At 42.2% G+C, this 24223-nt stretch overlaps 1 protein-coding gene across 2 annotated transcripts in view; it reads right to left on the reverse strand.

Moving 5' to 3' along the window:
- Positions 1-24223, reverse strand: part of FCHSD2 (FCH and double SH3 domains 2) — a 120194-nt gene that overhangs the window by 30907 nt on the left and 65064 nt on the right. For both annotated transcript variants that reach the window (XM_063150229.1, XM_063150228.1), the window contains exons 8-9: positions 23868-23996; positions 2242-2364 (exon numbers count right to left, since the gene is read on the reverse strand). In XM_063150229.1, the coding sequence (XP_063006299.1) occupies positions 2242-2364; positions 23868-23996 (252 nt within the window). The remainder of the gene's footprint in view (positions 1-2241; positions 2365-23867; positions 23997-24223) is intronic.

The raw sequence follows: 24223 nt of genomic DNA on the forward strand, positions 1-24223 counted from the left end.
CTGCATTTGCACAAAATATTGGACAATTGATAAAAAAGAGAATAAAAAGACTCCAAAGCAACACTGTGTCCTTGGGGTTAAGCTGCCACTTTTCCAAATAGATTTCCTGTTATTCAGTAATTAAATCAATGTTTTTACATGGTTTCTTTCTGAAGTCAATGTCAATTGACAGACTTGAAATTAAACATTAAATATGCCCCATATGCAGAAACAAGGCACAGTTAGAGATGGGCATAAAGGAAATTATTTGCCCTCTTACCAGAAACCTCACAGAAATGTTACTCAAAACAGCACATCGAATTTCAGAAAATATTCCAAGGAAAATCAGATTTTTTTTTCCAAAAGTGAGGGGCAAGAAGTACAATTCTTGAGTAAGACTGCTCAAGTGAAAAGGAACTTAAACTGCATTTTGATATAATCACAGCCCCAGACTGGTTTGGGTGGGAAGGGACCTAGAAAATCATCTTATTCCAGCCCCTCTCATGGGCATCAGGGACATCTGATCCAAGGAGCCATCCCTGGCACTTGTGCTCCTAAAGCAAATATAATTTATTTCCATCCTGCCAACAGAAATGGAGTTCAGATGGAAGAGCAGAAATATTCCTCCCAATGACCTGAAGTGTCTCTTCTATGCAGAGCCTGCCAAACTTGTGCTGCAAACTAACAAAGAACAGGTGAAGCATTCAAAACCCCCAATAAATATTTAAAACCTCTGCTTTGATGACAGGTTTATTCTAAATTGCTAACAAATTTATTACATGTTTAACAACTCAAGCTGCTTTCGAAAGACATGGATGGGTTTTGGTGGAGAGAAAATGGTTTTTTCTGGGTTCTTTTTTTTGGGGGCTGATTAGTGCAACCTGTTATGGAAAGAAAGGATAAGCAAAGCCTGTGGAAAAATCCACCAGTCAATATATTAAAAGAAAAGCACATATTTTCAGTAGCAAAGCAACAGAAATTTTTCTTCTCCACATTCCTGAAGCACAAGGAGAGAAGCAAACGGAGTTGCAGAAACCAGCTGTAACAGCCCTGTTGAGACCTGCCAGCTGCATTTACACTCGTGTCCCTTCTCCAGGCCTTGTGCCCATGGAATGAAACAGAAACACAGCTCACACACACACGGCCTGACTCGGTGCTTGTGCAAAATCAGCCAGACCCAAAGCTCTCTGAAGCACCCCAACCTCAGCACACACAAATCTCTGAGGAAAGGATTCCTGCTCCAAGGAAATGTTTGGATATGGCAGCTTAGAAATGGATCAAAGTCCCAACCAGGCAGCTCCCAGAGCATTCTGAACACAAAGCATCTGATACAACAGTGAAAAATTAATTATGCAAACATTATACAGAAGCCTGTTTAGCTGAGAGGTTACAAGCCAGCATTTCTGGGGAAGGTATTTGAAGCAGACCTGAATAATACACCCCAAGGTAAATTATTGAAAGTCCTTCTACAACTGAAGAGAAAATGGTGTTCTGATTATTTTTACAGTTGCTGCCAAGTAAATTCAAAGCTGAGGGTGAAGCCCATTTTTCATGCCCTCCCTTTAGATCTCTGAAGGTGTGAGATCACTTGCTTGGAGGTAAATAAGGAATGTGTTAAATAAGCTTTTGCTCCACATCTCTGTGTGAATGAGCTCTGTTTCTGGGTGGGTGGGTAAGGGAAACATAAAAAGGAATATTATGAGCAGCTTTTTCTGAGCTCAATGGCAATTTTTTTCCCTTCTTTTAGCCCAGCAGATGAATTATTTAAGTATCAAAATCACCCTGGAAGCGATCATGCCTCTCTCAGTCTGGCAGCTCGACAAAGCAAACAAACCACGTCTACAACAGGGCTCTAATTTGTTTGCTGTGTTTGCCACTCTTAATTCCAGGGAGAAAACAGCCTAATAGCTTGGATTCTGAGCTGACAGACAATTATTAAGGAATGATCCAAGCAGTTTCCTGGGGCTTTGCTCCACATTACACCCTGCAGAACCCTCAGCTGCAATTTCCCCTCCCAAACGTGCAGGGTGAGGAGAGCAGAGCATCTCTGGATGCAAATACACTCAGGGAAAGGCAGTCTGGGTGCTGGAGGAAAAATTCCTCCCAAGAAAACTGTCTGGTGCCTTTGAACTCAACACCACTCAGGAGTAACCAAAAATAACAACCTTTCGGTTCTGTCATGATTTTGGAAACAAATCTCAGGGGATTTGTCCATGCTGCAAGGATTCAGTTACAAAGCATCATTCAGCAGTTCAAACTTACCCTGCTGGAAGTCTCCAGTAGAAACTGGAATGTGTTTTGTACAGCTTGGCATGTCTCTAGTTCAGTCCTGCTGAATGCCATTAAATAATCCTTAAGGTGATCATATATATTTCCATCAAGAGCCTGCACGAGGGAAAGAAATAAAATAAAAAAAAATCAGGAAAAGCAGGAAATAACCCTGTATACAATTTATCACCCTGGGACTTGCAAGATGCTCACACCATTTTTTTAAAGCAGATTTACACCTGTGAGGAGTGGACAGAAAGAGAAATGCAAGAAGTACAAGTCTTGAGTAAGACTGCTCGAGTGCAAAGGAACTTAAACTGCATTTTGAGACAATCACAGCCCCAGAACGGTTTGGGTGGGAAGGCACCTAGAAAATCCCTCACTCCAGGCAGGAGTGACAGCGCTGGGCTCCATTAGATGGCAGCACAAAGCGCTGCAACAACATCCCAGCATCTCCATCCAGCTGTTCCCAGGGGCAGAGCAGCCCTGGAGCAGGGAAAATGCTCAGGGAGATGTCACTGAGGGCAAGGAAAACACCCAGAACTGCCAGGCCACGGCTGCTGCCAGCCAGAGAGTTCCTCAACATCTGGATGGGACACATCCCCAGCTGTTCTGGGCACAGAGATACAAAATAAGGAACACAAATTTATCCCAAATTTAGCAGTGACAGCGAAGTTCAAATCCCAAAGCTCTGTTGTGAGCAGAGCTGTAAAATCACATCATGTAAAACATGACACAGGGCAGGTTAAATGTTAAATATGACTTTGCAAGTGACTGACAAAGTCATTTAAATAGTTAACTCAGGATGTATTTAAATGTTCATTATACAGATTTTTAAATAGGTCATATTTCACAGATATCCATTTAAACGGTGGCATTCCATCAGTGTATTCATGGAAGCTCCATTCCATTCCAACACACTCAAGAATGCGCTTCTCTAGAAAATTGTATTTGATTATTTAAATAATTTTGAAAATTTGGGGGGGGAAGAGTGAAATTGTGCAAGACTCCAGGAATAGTTTCTGGCCCTGAAAAATCAAACCGATGTTTAAGGTGAGGTGAAGAGACACAAAAAATCAGACACAAATCCTGGGAGTGTTGGACAAGGCTTGGAGCAGCCTGGGGTAGAGGAAGGTGTTCCTGCCCATTACAGGGGTGAACTGGATGAGTTTTAGGTCCCTTCCAACCCAAACCATTGCAAGGTTTTATGGAATTCCTCAGAAGTTAGGAAGAGCAGAAGAGATCATTCTTCTGCAAAGCTTTCCCACAGCCACCTTCAGCGAGGGATGCTTTGAGGGGACAATCAAATTGTGGGACTGGAATTCTCACATCCAAACTCTGATATCCCAAACCCACACTACACACTTCACCATGCTCCTTCCAAGTGTAAAGGAATTTTTAGCAGATTGTTTCCTCCGGCCTTACCCATTCAACCTGCCTCAAACCTAGCAGTTCTGTGGCCATCAGGAAGCCACTATGGCAAACCAGTGGCAAACTGGGAATTCCTCCCAAGCCCCCACAATGTAGCTGGGTCACTCAGGGGTTCATTCAGGCTTGGATTGAGGGGTCAGAAGCCAGGGCAGCTCCTGCCCCAGGTAGGAATTCCCAGAATGGCTGGGAAAGAGCCACAGGATAACTGCTCCAGCCTCCTGCCAGTGGTGTCAGCTCCACCAATCACTGTTATGTACAATTTTAAAAAATTCTTATTTCAAGAGTTATGTAATACCAGCTTAGAGCCAACTGAGGAAAGCATCAGGAAATTGCCAGCAGCAAATGCACAGAAAGCAGGCAGCCACACACAGACACGGGTTCAGTTCTTGCCTGTGCTGCTGTGGATTCACAGGATTTGAACATTCCCTGTGCTTTCAGCCCTGCAGGGACACACGAGTGCCAGAGTCACCACCCCACTCCAGGGGCACTCATTCCACATCCAGCCCCAGCAGCAGCTCAGCCCTGGGCTCACAGAGAACACAAATGATGGCAAAATTGCCCAGACTGCCTGTGCTCTCCCTGGGGGACCACGGGGAGCCTGAAACTCCCCCAAAACAGAGAACTGTCACCTTCTGTCTGCTCCTAAAGCTTTTCAGCTCAAACACCAGGGCTGCAGCGCAACTCTGCTAACAAATGTAAAGAAACCATTTCAATTTGGCAAAGCAATTCCAAGTGCTCCGTTTGCAAAGCAGCTGTGACTCTTTTCATCCCACGGTGCCATAAAGGAGAATTTCACAGCTCCATATCGAACCCAAATGTTGTTTTTTACGTCAGCCCCCGCACCAAGGGCTCGTGCCATCACATTTCAGCCTGAAATGCTGAGCTCTGCCCTGGCTTTCCACACTCTGGGTGCTCTGCAGAGCCAGTGGAGAGGAGCTGGTACTTGTGTGCTGTGATTGATCCCTCTCCAAGATAGATGGCTAAAATAGGTCAGCTGAAAGGCAGGATGCCAAGGGCCCATTGCTCGTCACTGACCGTGAATAGTGCCCCCACGATCAGCTCACACAGCCCAGCCCCACACGTGCTCATTCCCTCCAATTATCATCCACACTGCACCGGGCATTAATTCATGTCCAGCTGCAGCCTGCACTTCAAGGAATAGTAAAAAAAACCCCAAAAACAAAAAGGGGAGAAATGTCAGTAATATCAGTAATATCAACTTCATTATCTCCCCCCTCCTCCTGCAATGACCACAGCTCTGCTGAGATGGCAGAAACCCCCACAGTGGGATATAAAAAATAAAGATATTTAAGAAAGGACATCAGAGCAAAGTGTGGCAAAACATCAGGGAGCACATGGGTATGTCAGCATGTGAGAACTGCATTACAGGCTGGCTCCTTTCATTAATTAAAAGCAGTTTCAACATGATGAAGTTCTTAAATACCGATGAGAGCTGCCAGAACTGAAGTTCTGAAAGCCACTGCAATATCACACAGACAGTGCTGAGAAAGCAGCCTCAACACAGGCTAAAAAGCACAGAAAAGGTGGCATTCCATCAGCCACAGCATCAGAGAGCTGGCTGGTTCCAGACTTGCAGCAATAATGGATTTATCCTTTCTGTAAAATGGTAATTATTACATCGAGCTGCACGTGTTCATATTAAAACAAAAGACTTGACTTGCTGAACTGTAGGATATAAATTAACATTCACGTGGGGTTTTATCAGCTGAATCTCACTCACTCACAAACACTCTGACCCAAACCACTGAACATCACAGGGTTTGAAAGGAAAAGTCTTTTCAAAATTTCTCATCACACAACTTGGAGGGGAAACTGGGGAAAAAAAAGAAAATCAAAAAACCCAACACCCATTATTCCTCTACAATGGCTTTTGTTCTCTTTCTGACTCTCCAGAGAGCACTAAATCACTTACTGTATTACAATCCCACTGAAAAACCTGTCTTTTTGTCAACTTCAAAAGGAAATCAAGGTTGTTTTTTTTAAAAAACAAATCTGGCATCAAACCCAAGATAATACGAAGTTAAGTAGCACAAAATTACAATTTCCAAGGATAGAAAAAAGTCACTGTTTTTTCAGAAATCATTTCTTTACAGCAGAATTGCCATACTAAAGGTACAAAACTACTTCCCCTGTGTCCAAGCTTGAGAAGATAAAAGCTGGAATTAGGGCTGAGAAGAGTTGAAGCTGTTAATAAACACAATGGACACACAACTAAATTAAAGCCTATTTTTAGAAGAGATCCTATATATTAACTCAAACCAATAAAATTATATACAGGGGGAATGGGACAAGAACATTTTGCTGATTTCAACATCGAAGATTTATGTACAACTTTGAGAGTTTTTCCCTGAAACAAAACTTCAGTCCCAGTTCAGATCATTTTCAGGAGAGTTTTTTTGTTTCAAGAGATGATACCAAACATTTTGGGAATTTAGCTTTAATTATTCTACATTCTATGAAAATTCCCTCAAAAGCAAATATGTAAATAAAAGTATTTTAGCTATTATTAGGACATTTGGTTGCCTTTGGGAGGTTGTTACTCATTTAAAATAACATACAATGCAGAACAGACCCTGTGTAGAATTTTCATCTTCATTTCTGTGACTGATTTTGGTCTCTTCACTAAAACATTTACAGGTCTCAGCCACACTCTACTAAAAAATTACCATTTCGGTATCTTGGAGAAGACAGAGAACAAGCTGAACTACTCTGTATTTTTTATATAAAAAGCAAACAGAAATTAAAAATGGAAACTCTGCCCAACACAACTCAGAGCAGAGTTGTGTGAAGCCACCAAGGCGAGTTTTCCCTGTTGTCCCATTTATTTCTGAAATACTCCTGGTATTCTGTTCCTGTTTGTCTTGCACAGAAACTCCTAAAATCTGTGCTGAAGCTGTGGGTAATAATTTTACACTTTAAATTCTACACTTTAAATTCAGGGGTTCAAACTAAACCTCTCATTTAACCACCAGGCACCAAAACCAGTGCTAGGCTAAAACCCTCAATTACAGGCACACTTGTAAAGCCATGTGGGTTTCACTGACTAATTCACACCAGTCTCATCTGAATCACCACTGCTAGAAACAATTTGGATATTTGCAAACACACATTTATGTTTTTTATGCATTTTAAACTCCCTCACCCCACGCTGGTGACAAGAACCAACATCCTCGAACTAGGGGTGGAATGGGATTATCTCTAAGGTTCCTCGCAACTCAAACCATCCTGTGGCTCTGTGAGATTAATTTTTCATTTCAAAACACCCATTCTTCCCTGAGCTGCTGCCACCCAGCAGTCTTTGGGGGTGGTTTTTGCCACTGAAATCCTTGGCAAAGGCTCCCCGAGCTGCCACCGGAAACGATAGAACTGATGTGGAAGGCAAGGAATTTCCTCACATGGGTGGAGGGAACAGCACAAAATTAGAGCTGACCCTCCCCTGTCTGGGCTGCAGCCTGAAAACTGAAAGATAAGGGGAAGAAATGAGCTGAACAAAAATCATTGTGTCTGTGGAGTGGTAACTTCTCTGCGCAGTCAATGGGATTGCATCCTGGTAATGTGAGTTGTTTTCCTGTTCAGCTCCCAAGTCCAAAGGGAGATCTGTATCATAGATTCCACTCTCTATTTTATATTTATATTAATTTTGTATGTGAATATATTTATATTAAAAACTAAAATTAAATTCTTTTACCACCCTGCTCTCATTTGCATTTAACCCCCTGTTTTATCTATCCCTGATCTGCTTTGCTTTGAAAACCACTTGGAATCCATTAACAGCAGGGACTTGAGTTCTCACCCTTTATTTTCTGTAATATTACTCAAAACTTTTCCTTACTTAAAATTAAAAGCCCAACAATCTGAATTGCAGAACAAACATGCTGAGTGAAGCTTTTTGAGTGCTTGTGCTTGAAACTCCTGCCTCCAATCCACTAAATAAACAGAGCAATCTCATGGATGGCACAGACTGGGAATTTTCAGCTGAATGATTGTGGTAAATGACACTCCACTGAGGGTTTTCATTTTTATGTGTCAGAAAAGATAGAATGAATATTAAAAGGAAAGGTTGGGGTAGAGACAATAATAACTGGTCAACAGGTATTCTCAGAATTAAGAATTAAGTTAGAATTAAGGCTTCAACTTCAATCTTTTCTACGGTGAGAAGTCTCTGTATTTCAGCCCAAAGAGAGCAACAAATCTCCTTTTATCTGACAGTGAAGGATAAAGCATTTAAAAACTCATCTGAAACTCAGAACAAAGTCAAGAGCCCGTTTCAGCTGGATTTGCCACACTCAGCACAATTCAGAGCCGTGAAATGGAACAGCACTTCCCAAGGACGGCAGGAGAAGGAGGAAGGAAGGTCAGCAGAGCCCATCCTTTCTGGGTAACAGCTCCATTCCACAATCATTTTCCTTTAAAAATGCTGATTCCTGGCATCAATTTCTCCTAATACACAAGAAAAGCTGCTTATTTTTCCTTTTTAACTCTTCCATCCCTGCAGCATTTGTCTCTGCTGAAATGCCTTCCACTCCATCAAGATCTCCCACAACGCAGAAGCAAATCAGGGCTGTGTTTGTCAACAGAACACAGCATTTATGTCTGAATTCCCAACAAAGCCCCAGCAGGGTCCCTGGAGCAACTGGAGCTGCTGGCATCAGGCTCCAGCATTCCCAGAGACCCTGCAGGAACAAGAGCACCCTGTCAGTGCCCATCAGGGACTGCAGGGCTGCAGCCTGATTTCCAAGTGGCAGGAAGCTGCTGCCCAGCCTGCCCTCTGCAGGCTCCCTCCTGGGGGAAAATCCTGCTTTTCTGCTGAGCTGTGCAAGTAGAGAAAGCTCCCAGGAAAAGCTGAGGGCAAACCCCAACTCTCCTCCCTGGGTCAAGAAGTGAGTGCTGGACTTCCTCAGCCTGCAGGGAGAGCACCTAAATTTTAGCTCTGTAAAATCAGGACTTCAGGTTAACAGAAATTGCATCCAAAGCAACGCAGGGATAATTTAAAGCTGTAAAATTATCTGTATCTCAGGATAATCTTACACATCCAAAGGCTGTACTGACAAGTCTGCCTTAGTGAGGACCAGATGCAGCTCACTCTTGAAGTATCACTACCTAGTTCTGCCTGGGAATATCTGAAATCCAGTGCCTGGAGCACTGCATCCAAATCCAGAGCCTTCAGCACAGGAAAGACATGGAGCTGTTACAGCAGGCCCAGAGGATGCCAGCAGGTCTGAGTGAAGAAGAATTTAAGAGTCTCCACAAAAAAACCCTCTCTGGCCTCTGCTCCTTGTTGAACTTCCACAGAAAGCGGTTTTAAGGGATTTCTATAACTGTGTCACTGTCCTGTTGCTGTCAGGGTAATGAATTTCTCCTGTTTCTTTCTGCTTTCCCCAAATCCACATCCTGCTATCCTGGAGTGCATCTGCTCCAACCACCTCCCAACAAGGGAGCACAAGATATTCCAGCTGAAGAGCAGAGACACATGACAACCTGGGAATAAAACCAGCAGACCAAGAGGCAGGAGGAGAATATGACAATAGGAATAGAAACCTCTTTAACTCGACAAGGTTTGATGAGGCTCGGAGCTCCCTCTTCTCCCACACCCTGCAGGAGCTCTCACCAGGCAGACAGGGGAACAAAGGACGCTGGAAGACCACAAGAGCCCCAAGTTCCTTTCAGCTGGGTGCCCATGAACACTCTCTGCACTTTCCCTTACCCCAGAGCTTTGTGTTTTCTGCTGTCAGGAGTTTGGGGCTTGTTTGCAAGTTCTTTGTTTGCTCTCATTAGTCACTTGATGATTGTTCTGCACATCATTTTGTTCCCTTACAATCTCGCCAGGGTCATTGTTTTTACTGACAAAACCTTTGTTGTTGGGGAGCTGCAGCCTCCTCTGAGCACACAGAAATATGGAACAGCCACCAACAGATGCCTGTCACCCTCCCCCAGTGCTGGAAAAAAACGTCCCTTTAGAACAAGAATAAGCAAAATTATTGATAACAACAAGATTTGCCTCCACCATCTCATGGCAGTGCCATTGAGATGGTGGAGGCAAATCTTGTTATTATCAATAATTTCTGGATGAGGGTCTGGTAGGTGAACACAGACATGGAAGGAAATGTCCTTTATAATTCCTTTAATTGCCACAAGGCTGACAGCACTGAGAGTTACCTGGTGAAAGCAGCACTAAATTAACACTGCAGGGTTAAAGGAGAACTCCACTGAAATCAGTGAGAACACCCTGATGTGAGACTGCCATAAGCATGGAAAAGCAGATCTTCAAATTCTACCATGTAAGGCTTGCTTAAAAAACCCTGGAAGATAAAAACAGACTCTAGGAATATCTAGAAATACATTCCCCAAAAGTATCTCCCAAGACTTGTTGGATCTAGTTTGCTTTTTCTTGCACAGCTCTGAAATAAATCCCAGGGGAATTCCACTTTTGACAGGATGAATTTTTAATAAACTGCATCTTTGCTTTTGTACTTCCTCATTCTTGGAGGGGAAAAAAAAAAGTTCTGGCTCAAATCCAACATTTGCAAGACAACTTTGTGGCAGAGCTGTCACCACGATGAAATCTTTGCATCTGGAGAGTACAGAGTGCTCTACACTGCTCATGCCAGTGATAATTGGCTTCCCTCATGTGGAAAAATGTGCATTTCAATCCTTCAGCACTTTGACACCATTTCTGCTCTTCAAGGATTCCTCTGCTGACCACAAGACCATCGTCACCATCACAAAATGTCTGAGGAACGGCAGAGGGGAGGGGTGTGTGCTCTGTCTGGAAGTTTTAGCTCTTCTTACCCCAAAATAAATCATTTTGCTGCTCAGCTCAACAAATATTTTGATATTTCAACATGATTTGGAAGGTAAGTTAAAGAAATGCACTTGGCTTTTTTGGGAATAAGCCAGAGCTGATTATTTTTACCTCCTGCAAAACCAAATCTCACACAGAAAACCAGCCCTGGGAATTCCTCCTCACAGAATTCCAGATTTACCAGGAGGTCTCCATAGGAACTCTCATGCTACAGATGAACCATCCCTGACTCAGACACAAAGTCCAAATCTTTTCTATATTACAACAACACAAGAGAGAGAAACCTTAAACTGACACAGACGTGCACATGAAAATGCATTTCACAACAAATCTCAATGTTTCTTAATAAACATTTTCCTTCAAATATTTTTAAGATATTTTCTTAATATGTTCCTAAAAAATGAAGAAACAAGCACTTTCTTAAAAATACTCCCCTGAAAGATAAAACGTATTAAAAAGGAGTATAAAAATATAAAATAATCAGATATTGAGCATAAACATTCCTCAGGAGCTAGTGTTTACTCTTTTGCACTCTTACAGGTTTTTTAACCATCTATTTTGCTGGGTTTGAGTTTTAATTCAGCTGATTCCATCTCTGTATTACCATTTTCATTTATTTCTTCAGATAAATCTCTTCAACAAAACCTTTTCTGCCCCAGCACAGGCTGTTGTTCCCAACTGCTCCTTGGATTTATCACTTCCATCTGCTTTTTCTCTATGTGGGTTTCAAGTCACCTGCATTCAGTGAACAGGCCATTCAAAAGCCACTCACAGAATAGGTTCAGGGATGGAAATATCCCAGTATTAAAAATTCCAATAATTTAATATATTCCCAAGCCTTTCATGTTCTTATCATGCCAAAGAGATTCAACCTGCAGCTTGATGTGGTCCTGCAAATGTAACACTGCTCTCTCTCACCCAATATCTTGTCGGGATATTCAGAATATTCAGGCATTTTCCAACTCAAATTACAAATTCAATTAAATTTTATGCTAATAAATGAGACAATTCAGCAATATGAAAAGGGCAGAGTGCATCTCACACAGGGAACCCCCCATTCCTGAACAGGCACCCCACAAAAGCATCACTCTGCCAGTCACACTAAAATGCAAGGACCAAACCAAACAAAACTATTTCTAGGAATTTCTGCAATCTGCACAAATGTGCTCTTATGGGGAAAATGGACCAGAGTCACAGCACTGTGATTATCTGCAGCAATTATGGAATCACAGAACAACGACAGCATTTATGTCCCACAGCAAAGGGAAAACGTGGTGGGGGTAATGCCCAAGGTATGGCAGCTGCAGTGCAGCAGGAAGGTTCATCCTGGGCTCCCAAAGCCCACTCGGGAATTCGGGGTGCCAATTATGCCTTATTACTTCTAGGAGTCCATTCTCAATTATCTCCAGGGGAATCACACTAACCATTTATGCCTGCACTCCTTGTAAGCACCAGTGGGTGAGGACAAAGATAATTTGAGCCTCAAGTCCATAATTAAAAATATTGTGGAAGGTTTTTCCCTCTCACAAACAGATTCCCCCCACCCCCATCCCAAAGCCTGGCACAGAATTCCCATTCCAAGCAGTATTCCTGAACAAGGATTGATGGAATCACCAGCTGTGCCATTTGCTCCAAAAGCTGAGAGGATTTTCTCATCTTCTACTGTTTGACAGGACAGTGATGGGTAACAAAAACCAATCAAAAAAAAAAGAAGAAAAATGGGATCTAGTTCTGTTAAATCTTTTAATTAAATCACTCCTGAAGTGTGGCCTGATTGGGAATACCTAAATATACTTTGGTCTCCCGACAGTATTTGTGGAACATAACTGCATTAATGTTAAGCTCCTTTTCAAACTTATTTCATCCCTGTGGGATTAATACTCCAACCTTTTTAAAAACTCCTTAATTTCACAGTGCCACAGCTCAGAGGCCCTCCTGACTCTGTGTGGGCAGAGCAGAGCAGGAGACTGAAATCCCACAGGAAGAGACATCCCAAGATGTGGCAGGGCTGGCATTTCTTTGATACAAGGCTGTTTTCAGTGCTCCGTCTGTGCTATTAAATAAATTGAGCCTTTCAGCAAAGTTAATTCACTGAATGCTCCCATATCCCCTTTTAAATTAGAAATGGGGCTCCCAGGCCCAGGCAGAGAGAAGGGTCTGTGCTCAGTGGGAATCCTCAGATACAATCCAGGCATCTGGACCTGAAGTCAGATATGAATACCATAAAAATACACTAAAATAATCCAGCTGAAGGAACTGAGACTGAATCCAACTGCCCAGTGAGAACAGCAAAGCCTGACAGAAGTGAATCAGCTATCAAAAAATGTTGAATTATTTGTGTACACACAGAGCCACAAACATCTGTGAACATTTTATGTAGGAAAAAAGGTATTTCTTAGATTTGCCATCTTCTTTTTATGCACTTTTTTCTTGGAATTCTGTGGTTTTGAAAATTACCTCTTAGTAAATTGAATTCTCATCTGTTAAATTATTATATTCAATATATACAGATCTAGTATAGTAAACACTGTACAATTTTATTAATAGGAGCTGTTTAAAATTTTGATTTCTAATACTCGTGAGCTTTAACTAGAAACCTGATTTTTAACATCTCCATGTACCTGGTTTAACACTCCAGTCAAAAGAAGATTATCCCCAAGAAAATTCAGGCATCCAAATCCCAGAATATTGTCATGATTCTTCCTCACAATTTTTTTTTCATTTTCATTTTGAATAACTTTCAGCTCCCCATGAATTTTATGTGAGATTAAAAGCCTTGAACCCAAGCACTGAAACTTTCCCAAAGTTTTAAAAATTCCATGAGGATTTTTAAGCAGGTCCTCATGGAAGCTGGAAGGTGCTGCTGGATGCCCTGGACAATGCTGGTATCACAAGGAAAGTGCATGGAAAATGTTCTTCCCATTATCCATGAGCAACACTGGGAATACCAGAGAGAGATTAATTCCTTTAATTAGCATTCCAAGCCTACAAGCAATTACCTTAGGGCTTTGATAATTTGTAAAACATTATAAAATAATATCCTCCTTCAGCTGGATGACACCATCCCACGAGTCAGCCATCAGGAATGAGGGATTTAAGGAAGCCACTGGCAGGGAATATTTGCTTCCCTCCACACCAAGGGGGTCTAGCCTGGCTGCAAAGCTTTTCAAGCAGAGATGACAACTTGAACAGATGGGAATTCTCCTTTTGGGGATCGAAGTTGCAGGTAGGGGGACAAACCACACTGGAGCATTCCCACTCCTCCTCCTGCTCTTTGCATGACTGAGCTTCTGGGCCAGCTTTGCAATCCATTATCTCCTTAGCAATTTGTAAAAACTAAATAGGAATTTTCAGCTGCAGGAAGGGATTCCAAGGCAAGAAGGTTTTCTAAAGACTGTGCAAAAACCAGAGTTCAATCAGCCCTTGTCCACACAGGGAATGAGCAGCTCCTCACCTCCAGCCACCCCAAAACACCTACATGGTCTCCAAACAGAGCAGAGCTTTGAAAGCTGAAAGAATAAACCTCTAAATTTGTCAGCTGCCCAGGTTTGCCTCCCTCTTGGCAAGACAGCTGTAGATTAGAAACCATTTTCCCATTTCCCCCATAACGTTTTCAGGGATTTAATTAAACTTCAAATTCAGCGTGACATTTTCCATCTCACACTTATTGGCCTTGTGCTATTTTGGGCCTCATCTCCTTGTTATAATCCTTCTGCTGCTTTCATTAGCGAAGTCACTCAGAAATGTTTTGTCCTGCCACTGAGGACAGAAGATGAGTCACAGAATCACAGGATGGGCTGGTGGGAAGGGACCTTAAACTCCTCTCATCCCATTCCCAATCTCCCACCCATCCCTGCCCTCTGGCAGTGGGAGCCATTCCCTGTGTCCTGTCCCTCAGCCCCTGTCCCCAAGTCCCTCTCAGCTCTCCTGGAGCCCCTTCAGGCAATGGAAGGGCTCTGAGATCTCCACATTTTCAGTAACTTTTACAGTTAAACATCTCAATTAACAGGACAATTATCAGTTTAATATCTATTTAAGAAGACAAAACCTGTGCACACACATGCAATTTTAAGAATAAACCACGAGTTTTCCCCCTGGTTTCAATGGAATCACGTCCATTCCAGGTAACTCGCTGACACACTGGGTGGCTACGAGTAACAGCAGAAAAAACCCCAAAACACTGAGGAAAAAAGCAACTTTTCCCTGCTCCTTCAATTCTCCCAGCGGAGCTGCTAAAAACAAAGGCCTCAAGCAAACAAAGCCCTGAGAAGCGTTTGTCTGGGAGGTTTTTCTGCACGAATCCTAGGGCAGGAACGCTGCATGCCCCACCTGCCTCCCAAACAGAGCAGCCCAGGTGCTTCCTGAGCTCCAAGGCTGCTCTCTGGCACAAGGAGGTATTTTGTATTTTGGGAGCTGCTCTCATTGTGCTGCAGCATGGCTTTGAAACAAGATGGCAGCTTCATTTCCTGCTCACACTGAGAGGGTTTATGACAGCTGACCAAAATGTCTCACAGCCCCATTCAAATCCCAGACAATTTCTGCATAAAATCTTTAAATGAATGAAAAAAAAAAAAAAAAAAAAAAGTGTCTTAGGTTTTTTAGGTTTTCTGCTGCCTTCCTCAACCAGATTTCTCCCAGATTCCTTTCAAGTAACTCCTTCCCAATCCTAATCCTTACACTGCTTTCCTGGTGCCCTCTTTCTAGCAGGGGTTTTGAATTTTATTTTTTTTTTTTAGCTTTCCAGTAATTTTCCTTGTTTTACATTCAGCTTAAATCCCTCATTTCATCCCTGACCATTCTCTTCTCTGCCCTGCTCAGAGCCCTTGCAGGGCCTAAAGGGGCTCCAGGAGAGCTGGAGAGGAACTGGGGACAACGACGGACGGACAGGACAAGGGAATGCCTTTCTTCCATAAGCATCTGTAAAAATCACACTGCACTTTTACAATCAACCCTTTTCTTAAGTTATTTCTGTGAAAACACCAAAGGAAACCTCACTGAAAAGCCAATCATATTATCAAGAAATAATTATCTCAAAACAATGACCATCTTTCATGGTGAAATAAATTAAGTTGCCCTGAGTTCTCTATTAGACTTTGCCATGCTGCTCTGCCCGGCCATGGAGGAATAAACACCTGGATTGCTGAAATAAATGGACTTCTTTGGGTCAAATGCTTCATGAAGGGATTAATCTGTGACTGAAACACGAGGTGGGACAAACTGACTGCCACCAGGCCAATGTGACCACCACACTTTCTCATTTTCACGACAGAAACAGCCGTGACTCAGCCCCACTCCTGTGCCTCAAGGTCGTGTGGAAAGTCTGCGTGATGAGCAACGTGATTTTTCAGGGGGCGAGTGCTGGATTTGAAACTGAAAATCCACATTTTGTCTATGAAAAAATAAAGATATAATTGGAAATGTAAGAACTGGGGGGCAGAGGGCAGGGATAGATGAAATATTTGGAAGGAATTGTTCCCTGTGAGGGTGGGCAGGCCCTGGCACAGGGTGCCCAGTGCAGCTGTGGCTGCCCCTGGATCCCTGGAGCGTCCCAGGCCAGGTTGGACAGGGCTTGGAGCACCCTGGGACAGTGAAAGTTGTCCCTGCCATGGCAGGGGGTGGGAATAGATTGTTTTTAATGTCCCTTTCAACCCAAACCATTCCATGATTCCATGACAGACACACACCACAGCTACTGGTGCAAAGAGCATTCACTGTTAAAGCAAACAAACCTCCCTTGCTGGTGGTTTTACCAAAATTAACATCAAAAGCTGCATTTCTAGCGCAAATCCTCTTTTCACTTCCCTGCAAACATTAGCTCACAGTCAGCTGGAATCCAAGAACTCCCAAATGGAGTTAGCACATATTCATTCCATGGACTGTGAACACCTAAAATTCTGTAAGGCACTTCTCAGGTACCAGCTGGGAAGGTGAGAGATGAGCACTTAAGAAAATCACGGAACAAGAGACCACAAGCAATGATGTACATAACCTGTGTGGATGCAGAACTACACCACAGCCTGGAACTCCTCTCCCCCAGGTTTGATGTGCACACCAACACAGAGACAGATGGAGAGCAGTGTGGGATCAGGATCAGCTGCTGTGGAAGCCACAGCGAGCACCTTCTGGAACGCTGGGATCGTGTGCTGAGCGCGATCCCTCCAGCCACCCCCTCTGTGGGAATGCCATGGGGAGGCCAGGCACCCTCATGAGCTGCCTGGCAAGGAAAGCCCTGTGCCCATCTGAGGCTGGAGATAATGCCATCCACACTGGGATTACGGGATATTTGCGGCCGGCAGCCGACAAGGAGCGGAAGCGAAACAATAGCTCTTTCACTCGCACAAGTCCCCTCTGCAGTTTTAAGGGAGTTTTACAGGATCTTAAAAGAATTGGTAGCACTGAAATAATAAAAGAGATTTATAGAAGAACATGGAAATCTCTGGTGACTTCAGAATTACTTTATCTTAATGCTATTTTTTCGTTGAGGGGCAAACTTTCCACTTTAAAAAAAGGAATCCCTTGGGTGCTTCTAAATCATTCCAGAAAGTTGGAAACAATACCATGGACGTAAATTGATTTCTTACAGTGATAATATTGGTTCTGCTTGTTCCAGAGGCTACAGAAATATGTGCTGATGCAAATGGTACCCTTTCATTTCTACAGGACACAGCAGTGCTGGGATAACATTCCTGAGCCAATTGAAGACTTTCAGCTACTGTGTCAACTTATTTTTCAATTCAGACAGAGCCACCAGGGGAAAGAACCCTTTGCCACACACATCTTATTAATTTCAAGGCATAAAGCAAATTATTAACTGGAAGCCACCAAGTCCTCAATTTGGGGTCATTTTTATAAACACTGCCAGCTCCAGCTGAATCTCATTTGTGCAAGTCATGCTTGGAGCCTGCACTTCCATTTGTTTTAAATGATCATTGAAAGTGCATGGGAAAAGTGATGGATGACTATGCTGAAAACAGAGAAGTCAACACAGCTTCACAAAAACTCTCAACCATTCCAACAAATAAAAACCAGGGCTCACCAGCACATGAAGGTTCCAGCACTGCTGGAACTCATGCATTTACTCCACTTAATTGCAGAAAAAAAAAACAAACCCAGAAAGCAGAAGGTTAAATCCCAGGGAGAACCTCCTTAGCAAAAAATGCTGTTGTAAGGAATGACAGAGTTCTATTATAATTATAAATTCAGGTTTAAAAGGGAGATACTGGTTCAACCTCTGCCCTCAGAGCAGGGTCAGGTACACCAGGTTGACATTCCTTGGAAGTCAGCCAGATCTCCTCCTCTATCAGAGTCCTTAAAAACAGACAAGGGTGTGGAAAAGCCACACTTCACCTGTAATTTTATAAATCAACCTCTCAAATTAACAAAGCTCTGCTGTAACTTGTGTTGTGTCACCCACACCTGAGCAAAGGGCTGTTGCAATGATGTAACAAAGTTTTTATTCAAACCTGCCAAATCATCACAAGAACTCTGATCAAGAATAGGAGCCAAATTACACAATTCCACTTCCTCATGTCAAGCAAGCTGGAAAGTACAGAAAAAACCAGAAAAGCAGCCTGATAATTACAACAGGATAAAAGAAACCACTGAAACCACAAAGACAAAGCACCAGCTTTTGACACTGTTCTCCCTCAAACACCAAAGCCCACGTGAGCAATGACATGAAATATTTCCTTTTAAAAGAGCTCAGTTTAGAAATACCTGCTGTTACTCCTTGCTACCTTCTCCAGAATTTTTCTGTGCTCATAAAAAATGCAGGACCACCTGTAAGCAGTTCCTGGATCCCTGGACTTGCTCCAGGCCAGGTTGGAGCAGCCTGGGATAGTGGAAGGTGTTGAACTGGATGGTCTTTAAGGACCCTTCCAACCCAAACCATCCTGTGATTTTGCAATGGAAGTTTTTGTTCCCTCTTTTTTTTCTCTATTTAAATAATCTCAGAACTGTTTAAAGTGTCCAGCACACCTGCTTGTCTTTTTTCATGTCAACATTTCCTCGTAGCAAGTTTCTGTGTAAAGTCATTCCTGGAGGTGGTTCATGAGAGGAACTTACAGAATTAAGAGCACACCATTAAAAAATATAAAGTTTCTAAAAGGATGGAAAAGAAAACAGTCCTGATTTGACTTCAAATATCATCTCAGCCTTCCTTCTGACCTCAGTTTAACGTAAAAACCTAAGCACCAGGCAGACAACTTATTTTTAAAAGGGTTTGTGGACTGTACTTTCACATTCAGGTGATGGCAACTCTTCCTAAGCAGCTTGTCAGGAAATTGGCAAAGAATAAAACATTACCAGGCTTTATTTAGTCAGGGCTTTGAGGGGTTTTAATTTCACTGCAGAGATTGAAATGGACATAAAGGACAGATAAAAAGCAAGGCAAAAGGATTCAAACCTTTTCTGAACAGAGACCCAGAATGGCTTTGCTCCTTATTAAGTGCTGTAATTGGAAAACTAGGAAGGCACAGTAGGAACAATTCTTCATCCTACTGAAAAAGCTGGAAGCAATTTGTATTTTCTTTCCAAGCATCCCTGTTTAGTCTGTGATGGCTTTCACAGTCACAAACACAGCAGAGCAAATAATTTTTTCTTCTCTACAAAAAAAATGTTGCAGAATAAAGTCACATACTCTGAACCACCAAAAACAAGGAGAAGCTGTGTGCACCAGGAACTATGGAAAACCCCCTTTGCTGCCTGTCACAGAAAAGCAAACAAGGCCACAAGGTGGATTTGTGACTCATCTGTCACGGGACAGCGCCACAGCAGAATTCCAGAGCCAGACACAGAACAAACCCAGCAGCAGCTTCCTCTTGGGAGCAGCCCAAGGCGCCTCAGCCCAGCACACATCACTGTCCTTCCCAACAGCCTGGAAATCCCTCCTGCGGGCACAAACCCACGCTGAGGCTGCAAAACATCCCCATCTCTCCTTTCTCCAACACCAACACAGCCTCTCACTGGATTTCACTGCTCCAAAGCACTCAGGATCCATTCCCCAGGCTGGCTGTGCAGGAACTCCACCTGTCTCTGCTCAGCTCAGCTCACACAGGATGCCAGCACCAACCCCTGATGCCCACACGCAACAATAAACACCCCGTGATTCCATCTCATGCCAAGTAAGACACCTTTTAGCCTACTGAAATTAAAGGTAATTCAATATAAGGAGAAAACAGATGGGAAGAGGCAGCCCCATCAGCTGAGCTTTTAAACCACTATTTACCAACGCAGCCATGTCAGAGCTGAGAGGAAAATCTCATGTTTGCTGCCCAAATGAGCACTGTCTGCCATGCAGATGGTGCACAGGGATGGCCTGAGAGTGCAGTGCCACAGCTCCAACCCAAAGGCAGCAGCTGGATGCACATCATGGCCAGTGTAAGAAACAGAAAGATAAAAACTTCCACAGACACTCAAAAGGTTTCATTTGCAGCCTTGCAAGAAGCTTGGATTGATGTAAAAATAAAAGTACACAGACATTAAGCAGAAGAATTACAAACTTATGTTTCTATAGCTGTAAGTAAGAATTTACCTCAGGTAAATAAGAGACTGTATTGAGCAAGATGGTGAAGGGTTTTATAATGTAATAATGTAATTACTAAAGTAAGTAACTATTTTATAATTACTAAAATTTAGTAAGCATTTACTTACTAAAGTAAGTAATGCATAGAGTAAGCTAAATGTTTAAATGTTATAAGAGAATCGTATGTAGGAGCCCATTGGATAAAAGTATCCACAGTGCAGCAGAATTAAGTAAAGGTGATAGGTTAGAAAAACAAAATCAACTTTGTGGCAACTTTCTATTGGATTAGAATGTTATACATTGCCTTGTAACGAAGAAACTTGTCACTACTTCAAGCTATGGCTGACTGCTTGCTCTTTTAAATCTCACAGCCTTTGAGGCTGATGTTTATTTGGGCAATAAATCATTTTTGGCCTGACTGCGGTCCCTTCAATCCTTTCAATTAACACAGTGGTAATAATTGGTGTCTCCAAGATAACAGGCCAGGGACTGGATGTGCTCCAGCCAAGCCAGCCCTGGCTCCCAACAAGCCAGAGGCAACAAAACCAACTCAGCTCCATCCTAACTCTGGAAACAAGACCCCAAAACCCATGGAGAAACATTTATGGTGGATGCAATCAGAAACAGCCTCTGACACGTCTGTAAATGTTACATACACTAATACAGCCAAGCATCAGCTGAAATGTTTGCATGTGGTTTTTTCCAGCTCTACAGATTTTATCATTTTTGGGTAACAACTAGGAAAAACCAGGCACTGGGTCCAAAACCTGAACAGTTTAAGGAGATACTTGATGTGATTTAGAAATGAGCAGTTCAAAGATCAGCTCAAGGGCAGCTAAATGGGGAAACACTCACAGACAGCACGTGACACTACAGGAATACCCAAGGGCTTACTAATATCGAGATAAAAAGCACATTTTCTGAATATTAATCACAACACAGTAGCAAAGATGTTTAGTTTAGACACTACAACTGCTCACAGCATCCAAAATATGCTGGGTCACAGCACCACTCAATCTACTGAAACAAAACCTGTGCTGGAAGGGAGGAACTCCCTCCCAAAACCCTCCCTTCCCAGGGATGTCACCTGGAGATTAGAAACACTGCACAGATCTCTCCATTCCTTTATCCTTCACTCCATTTTCCAGTTCCATCATCTCTTTCAAGAATGGTAATGGCTATTCAGAGTTCTTTATTCTGTAGGCAGCAAGTTTTTTTCCCCCAAGTTACTGCATTTCTCTTTTTAACACTAATTTCTCTTTTTAACACTAATTTCACATGTTATTTTCTGCCTGGTCAACCAAAATTGGCAAGATCTTGCTCCATTTCTCAGTCACTGTACATTTGCTTATACTGAATGATTCTTCACCTTCAATTGGTCAGCTCTCTCTCCAGCTATTTCTCCATTTGTGCTACATCATTCTGCTAAATAAAACAACCACTTTTTCTGTACTTTATACAGCGTGGTTCCCTTAGGAATTTCAGAATGAGAAACCAGGACCCTGCCAGCAAATCCCCCTCCAGATTACAAGCTGCTGCTCCTATTGTATTGATTGATATATTTAAGCAGTTTTATCCTTCAATTTACATTACAGCTTTTGGATGAAAGAATTAAGAGTCCAGTGATGCATTATCCTTGATTTTCCTGAAGATTTTCCCCCTCTCTCCTCTAAAATCTCCAGTAGCCATTCCAATTTTGGGATTGCTGCCTTGCCCCATTCCCAGGACACCTGGGTGTGTTCCCAGCGAGTTTTGCTCGTGGCCAACAGTGCAGGAGACCTGAATGTACAGCTCTCCATTAAAAACACACTTCTGTTTACCAGACAAAGAGATTCAACGCTATAAATATCTGAGGGATGCAGAGAAATAAACCCTGAGTGTTGTCCTTTCCTTCCACAGTAATTTGGCTGGATGAAAGCACTTAGGCTTTCAGTAAACCACAATTATTTATATCAAAGAGTAAGTTCTAAGGCTTTTTCTGCATGAAAAATAAAAAGCTTCAGCTTGAGAAAGGCTTGAAAAAAAATTTCCAAGGCTATTTGCTCATTGTTAAAAATGATTTCAAGCACCTTTTTTGTTTTTTTGTGAACCTATTCAATTCCCTCCTGGAATTGCTCCCAAGTAAGAGCATTAAGTGTTGACAGCCAAGCACATGTAAGTATGGAATTATCTTATGTAAGCATCAATTAATAATTTTATCTGCACCAGCACAAGGAAATTCTTTATAAGCACTTCCATGTAGTAAACATTTAGTCAGCACAAATATTCCCATTTTACAAACAGAAAAGCACACACAGAAGGAAAAGCAGGAGAATTCCTTTGGTGCTTTTATTTTTTTACCTCACTTACCTGCTTTTCATATCACTATTTCCCCGCCAAAATGCAAAGGTATGCTAATAATACAGGGATTTGTTATAATACTATGCTATTTCTTCAATAAAACAATTCAAAATGCAAATGACAGACTTCTAAGTCACCCTGTCTAGAAATAATTTGTAAAGAGCAATTTCAAGCAAAGTTTGAAAATGTCAACATGTGAAATGCAAGCAGATAAAGTGTGAAGGAGATGATTTTACAATTTATCTGTAACTCTCCAATTCAAGGACACAGGAATAGTGTACATTTAATTAATTCTAGGGTGATATTTAAGAAAAAACAACCGTGAGCAATCAGATTTGAACTTTTTGAAGTGTGTCATTTCCTCTGAGTTCAAGGAGCTCCTCCAGCCTTGGCCTGGCCAAGTGCCACAGGTGAGAACAAGAATGCTGAATGCTGTTCCCAAAAATCCATGGTCTCAAAACCAAGATATTAAATAACTCTAGCTCATTAATCACATCATAAAGAAGTGTTCTGATCAGAACACAAAAAGGATTATGGGATATGGTACTAAAGAAGTAAAAAAATCTCCAGTTTCCTTACAAGAGGAAAAGACAGGGCTTAGTTTGACAAACCTGAATCCTTTACACAAGGGAGTTTTTCAATCAGGTTTTTTTTTAGTCCTTTATCCAAGTGAACTTTATCCAACTGAGTTTTTGAGTTCAGAAAGGCATTGAATTAAAAAATGAAGTGATTGCTCAGTTTTGGGGCCTGAAAGCTGGTTCCAAGTTTTTCAGACACCACTGCAGCCTCCACCTTCCCTCTCACTCGTGGCAGCTCACTGGAAAAGCCAATCCAGGACTTTGGACTTTCCTGATTTACCCAGTTCCCAGTTGTGATAATTCACTTGTGGGTGGGGAATTTTGGAGGGAATTCCAGACAGGACCTCTGAGTTGTTTTTGATGATGTGGTTCATTTTCTTATCTTCTACACAGGCAGGAAGGGGGAATTTGGCTCACATCTTCACTGCATGGCTCAGGAGGTCACAAGACCCTCAGTTACCAGACTTTTTAAGGAGTTATTGATTAATAAAATACTGCCAACAAGGATATTTATGTGTTTGACTCAATCCTTAAATATTTTGTCTTATGGACCCATGCTACAGTGCAAGCTGTACTAACCAATCATGTTAATGTGCAATTTGCAATACAATGCAAATACAGTGCTGCATTCTAAACTCCTTGTTCACCTCTTGATTTTTTCCGTATCTTAAACTCCAAACTTTCATTTTTTCTATATCTTAATTTTATTTTTTCTACATCTTAAAAACTCTAAACTTTCTTTAACTTAGCTCAACGAGTCTCTGCTTTAAACTACAAATCCACATTCTCACTAAGTTTGGAAGCCTTTCCCAAGGTCTCAGACCAAACCCTGTGTTTAATTCTTGGCTTACAGGCCCCGTGTTCTGACAACTCTTCGCATTTTGGATTCCAGCAGCCAGCGGCAGGCAGAAATCAGCTTCCTTACCTTCATGATGTTCACCAGGTCAGTTTGATAGTAGCGATCCTGGTGGGCATTGGCAGCTGCTAAAGTGAGGAGATAATCATTCCTGGCGTGAATAGCCTTGGAATTGCACTCGGATCGTCGGGCTTTTAACTGCAGCAAGGGAAAACACAGCTCACACAGGGCAAACTCATTGTGTGCATATTGTGTTAATACAGCGAAAACTTTGGGGCATTTACAGCTTTTAAGTCTTCCTAGCATGGATTTTTCTCTCCTGCAATCAGAATTTCACGGGTGGTCTTCAAAGAAGAGTTTTAACTCTAATCAGACAAATTATTCCCTGCATATATTCCATATATAATTCTATACTCTAAGAGAAT

Source organism: Melospiza melodia, chromosome 2 (assembly GCF_035770615.1).
Source record: "Melospiza melodia melodia isolate bMelMel2 chromosome 2, bMelMel2.pri, whole genome shotgun sequence".
Classification (NCBI taxonomy): Eukaryota; Metazoa; Chordata; class Aves; order Passeriformes; family Passerellidae; genus Melospiza; species Melospiza melodia.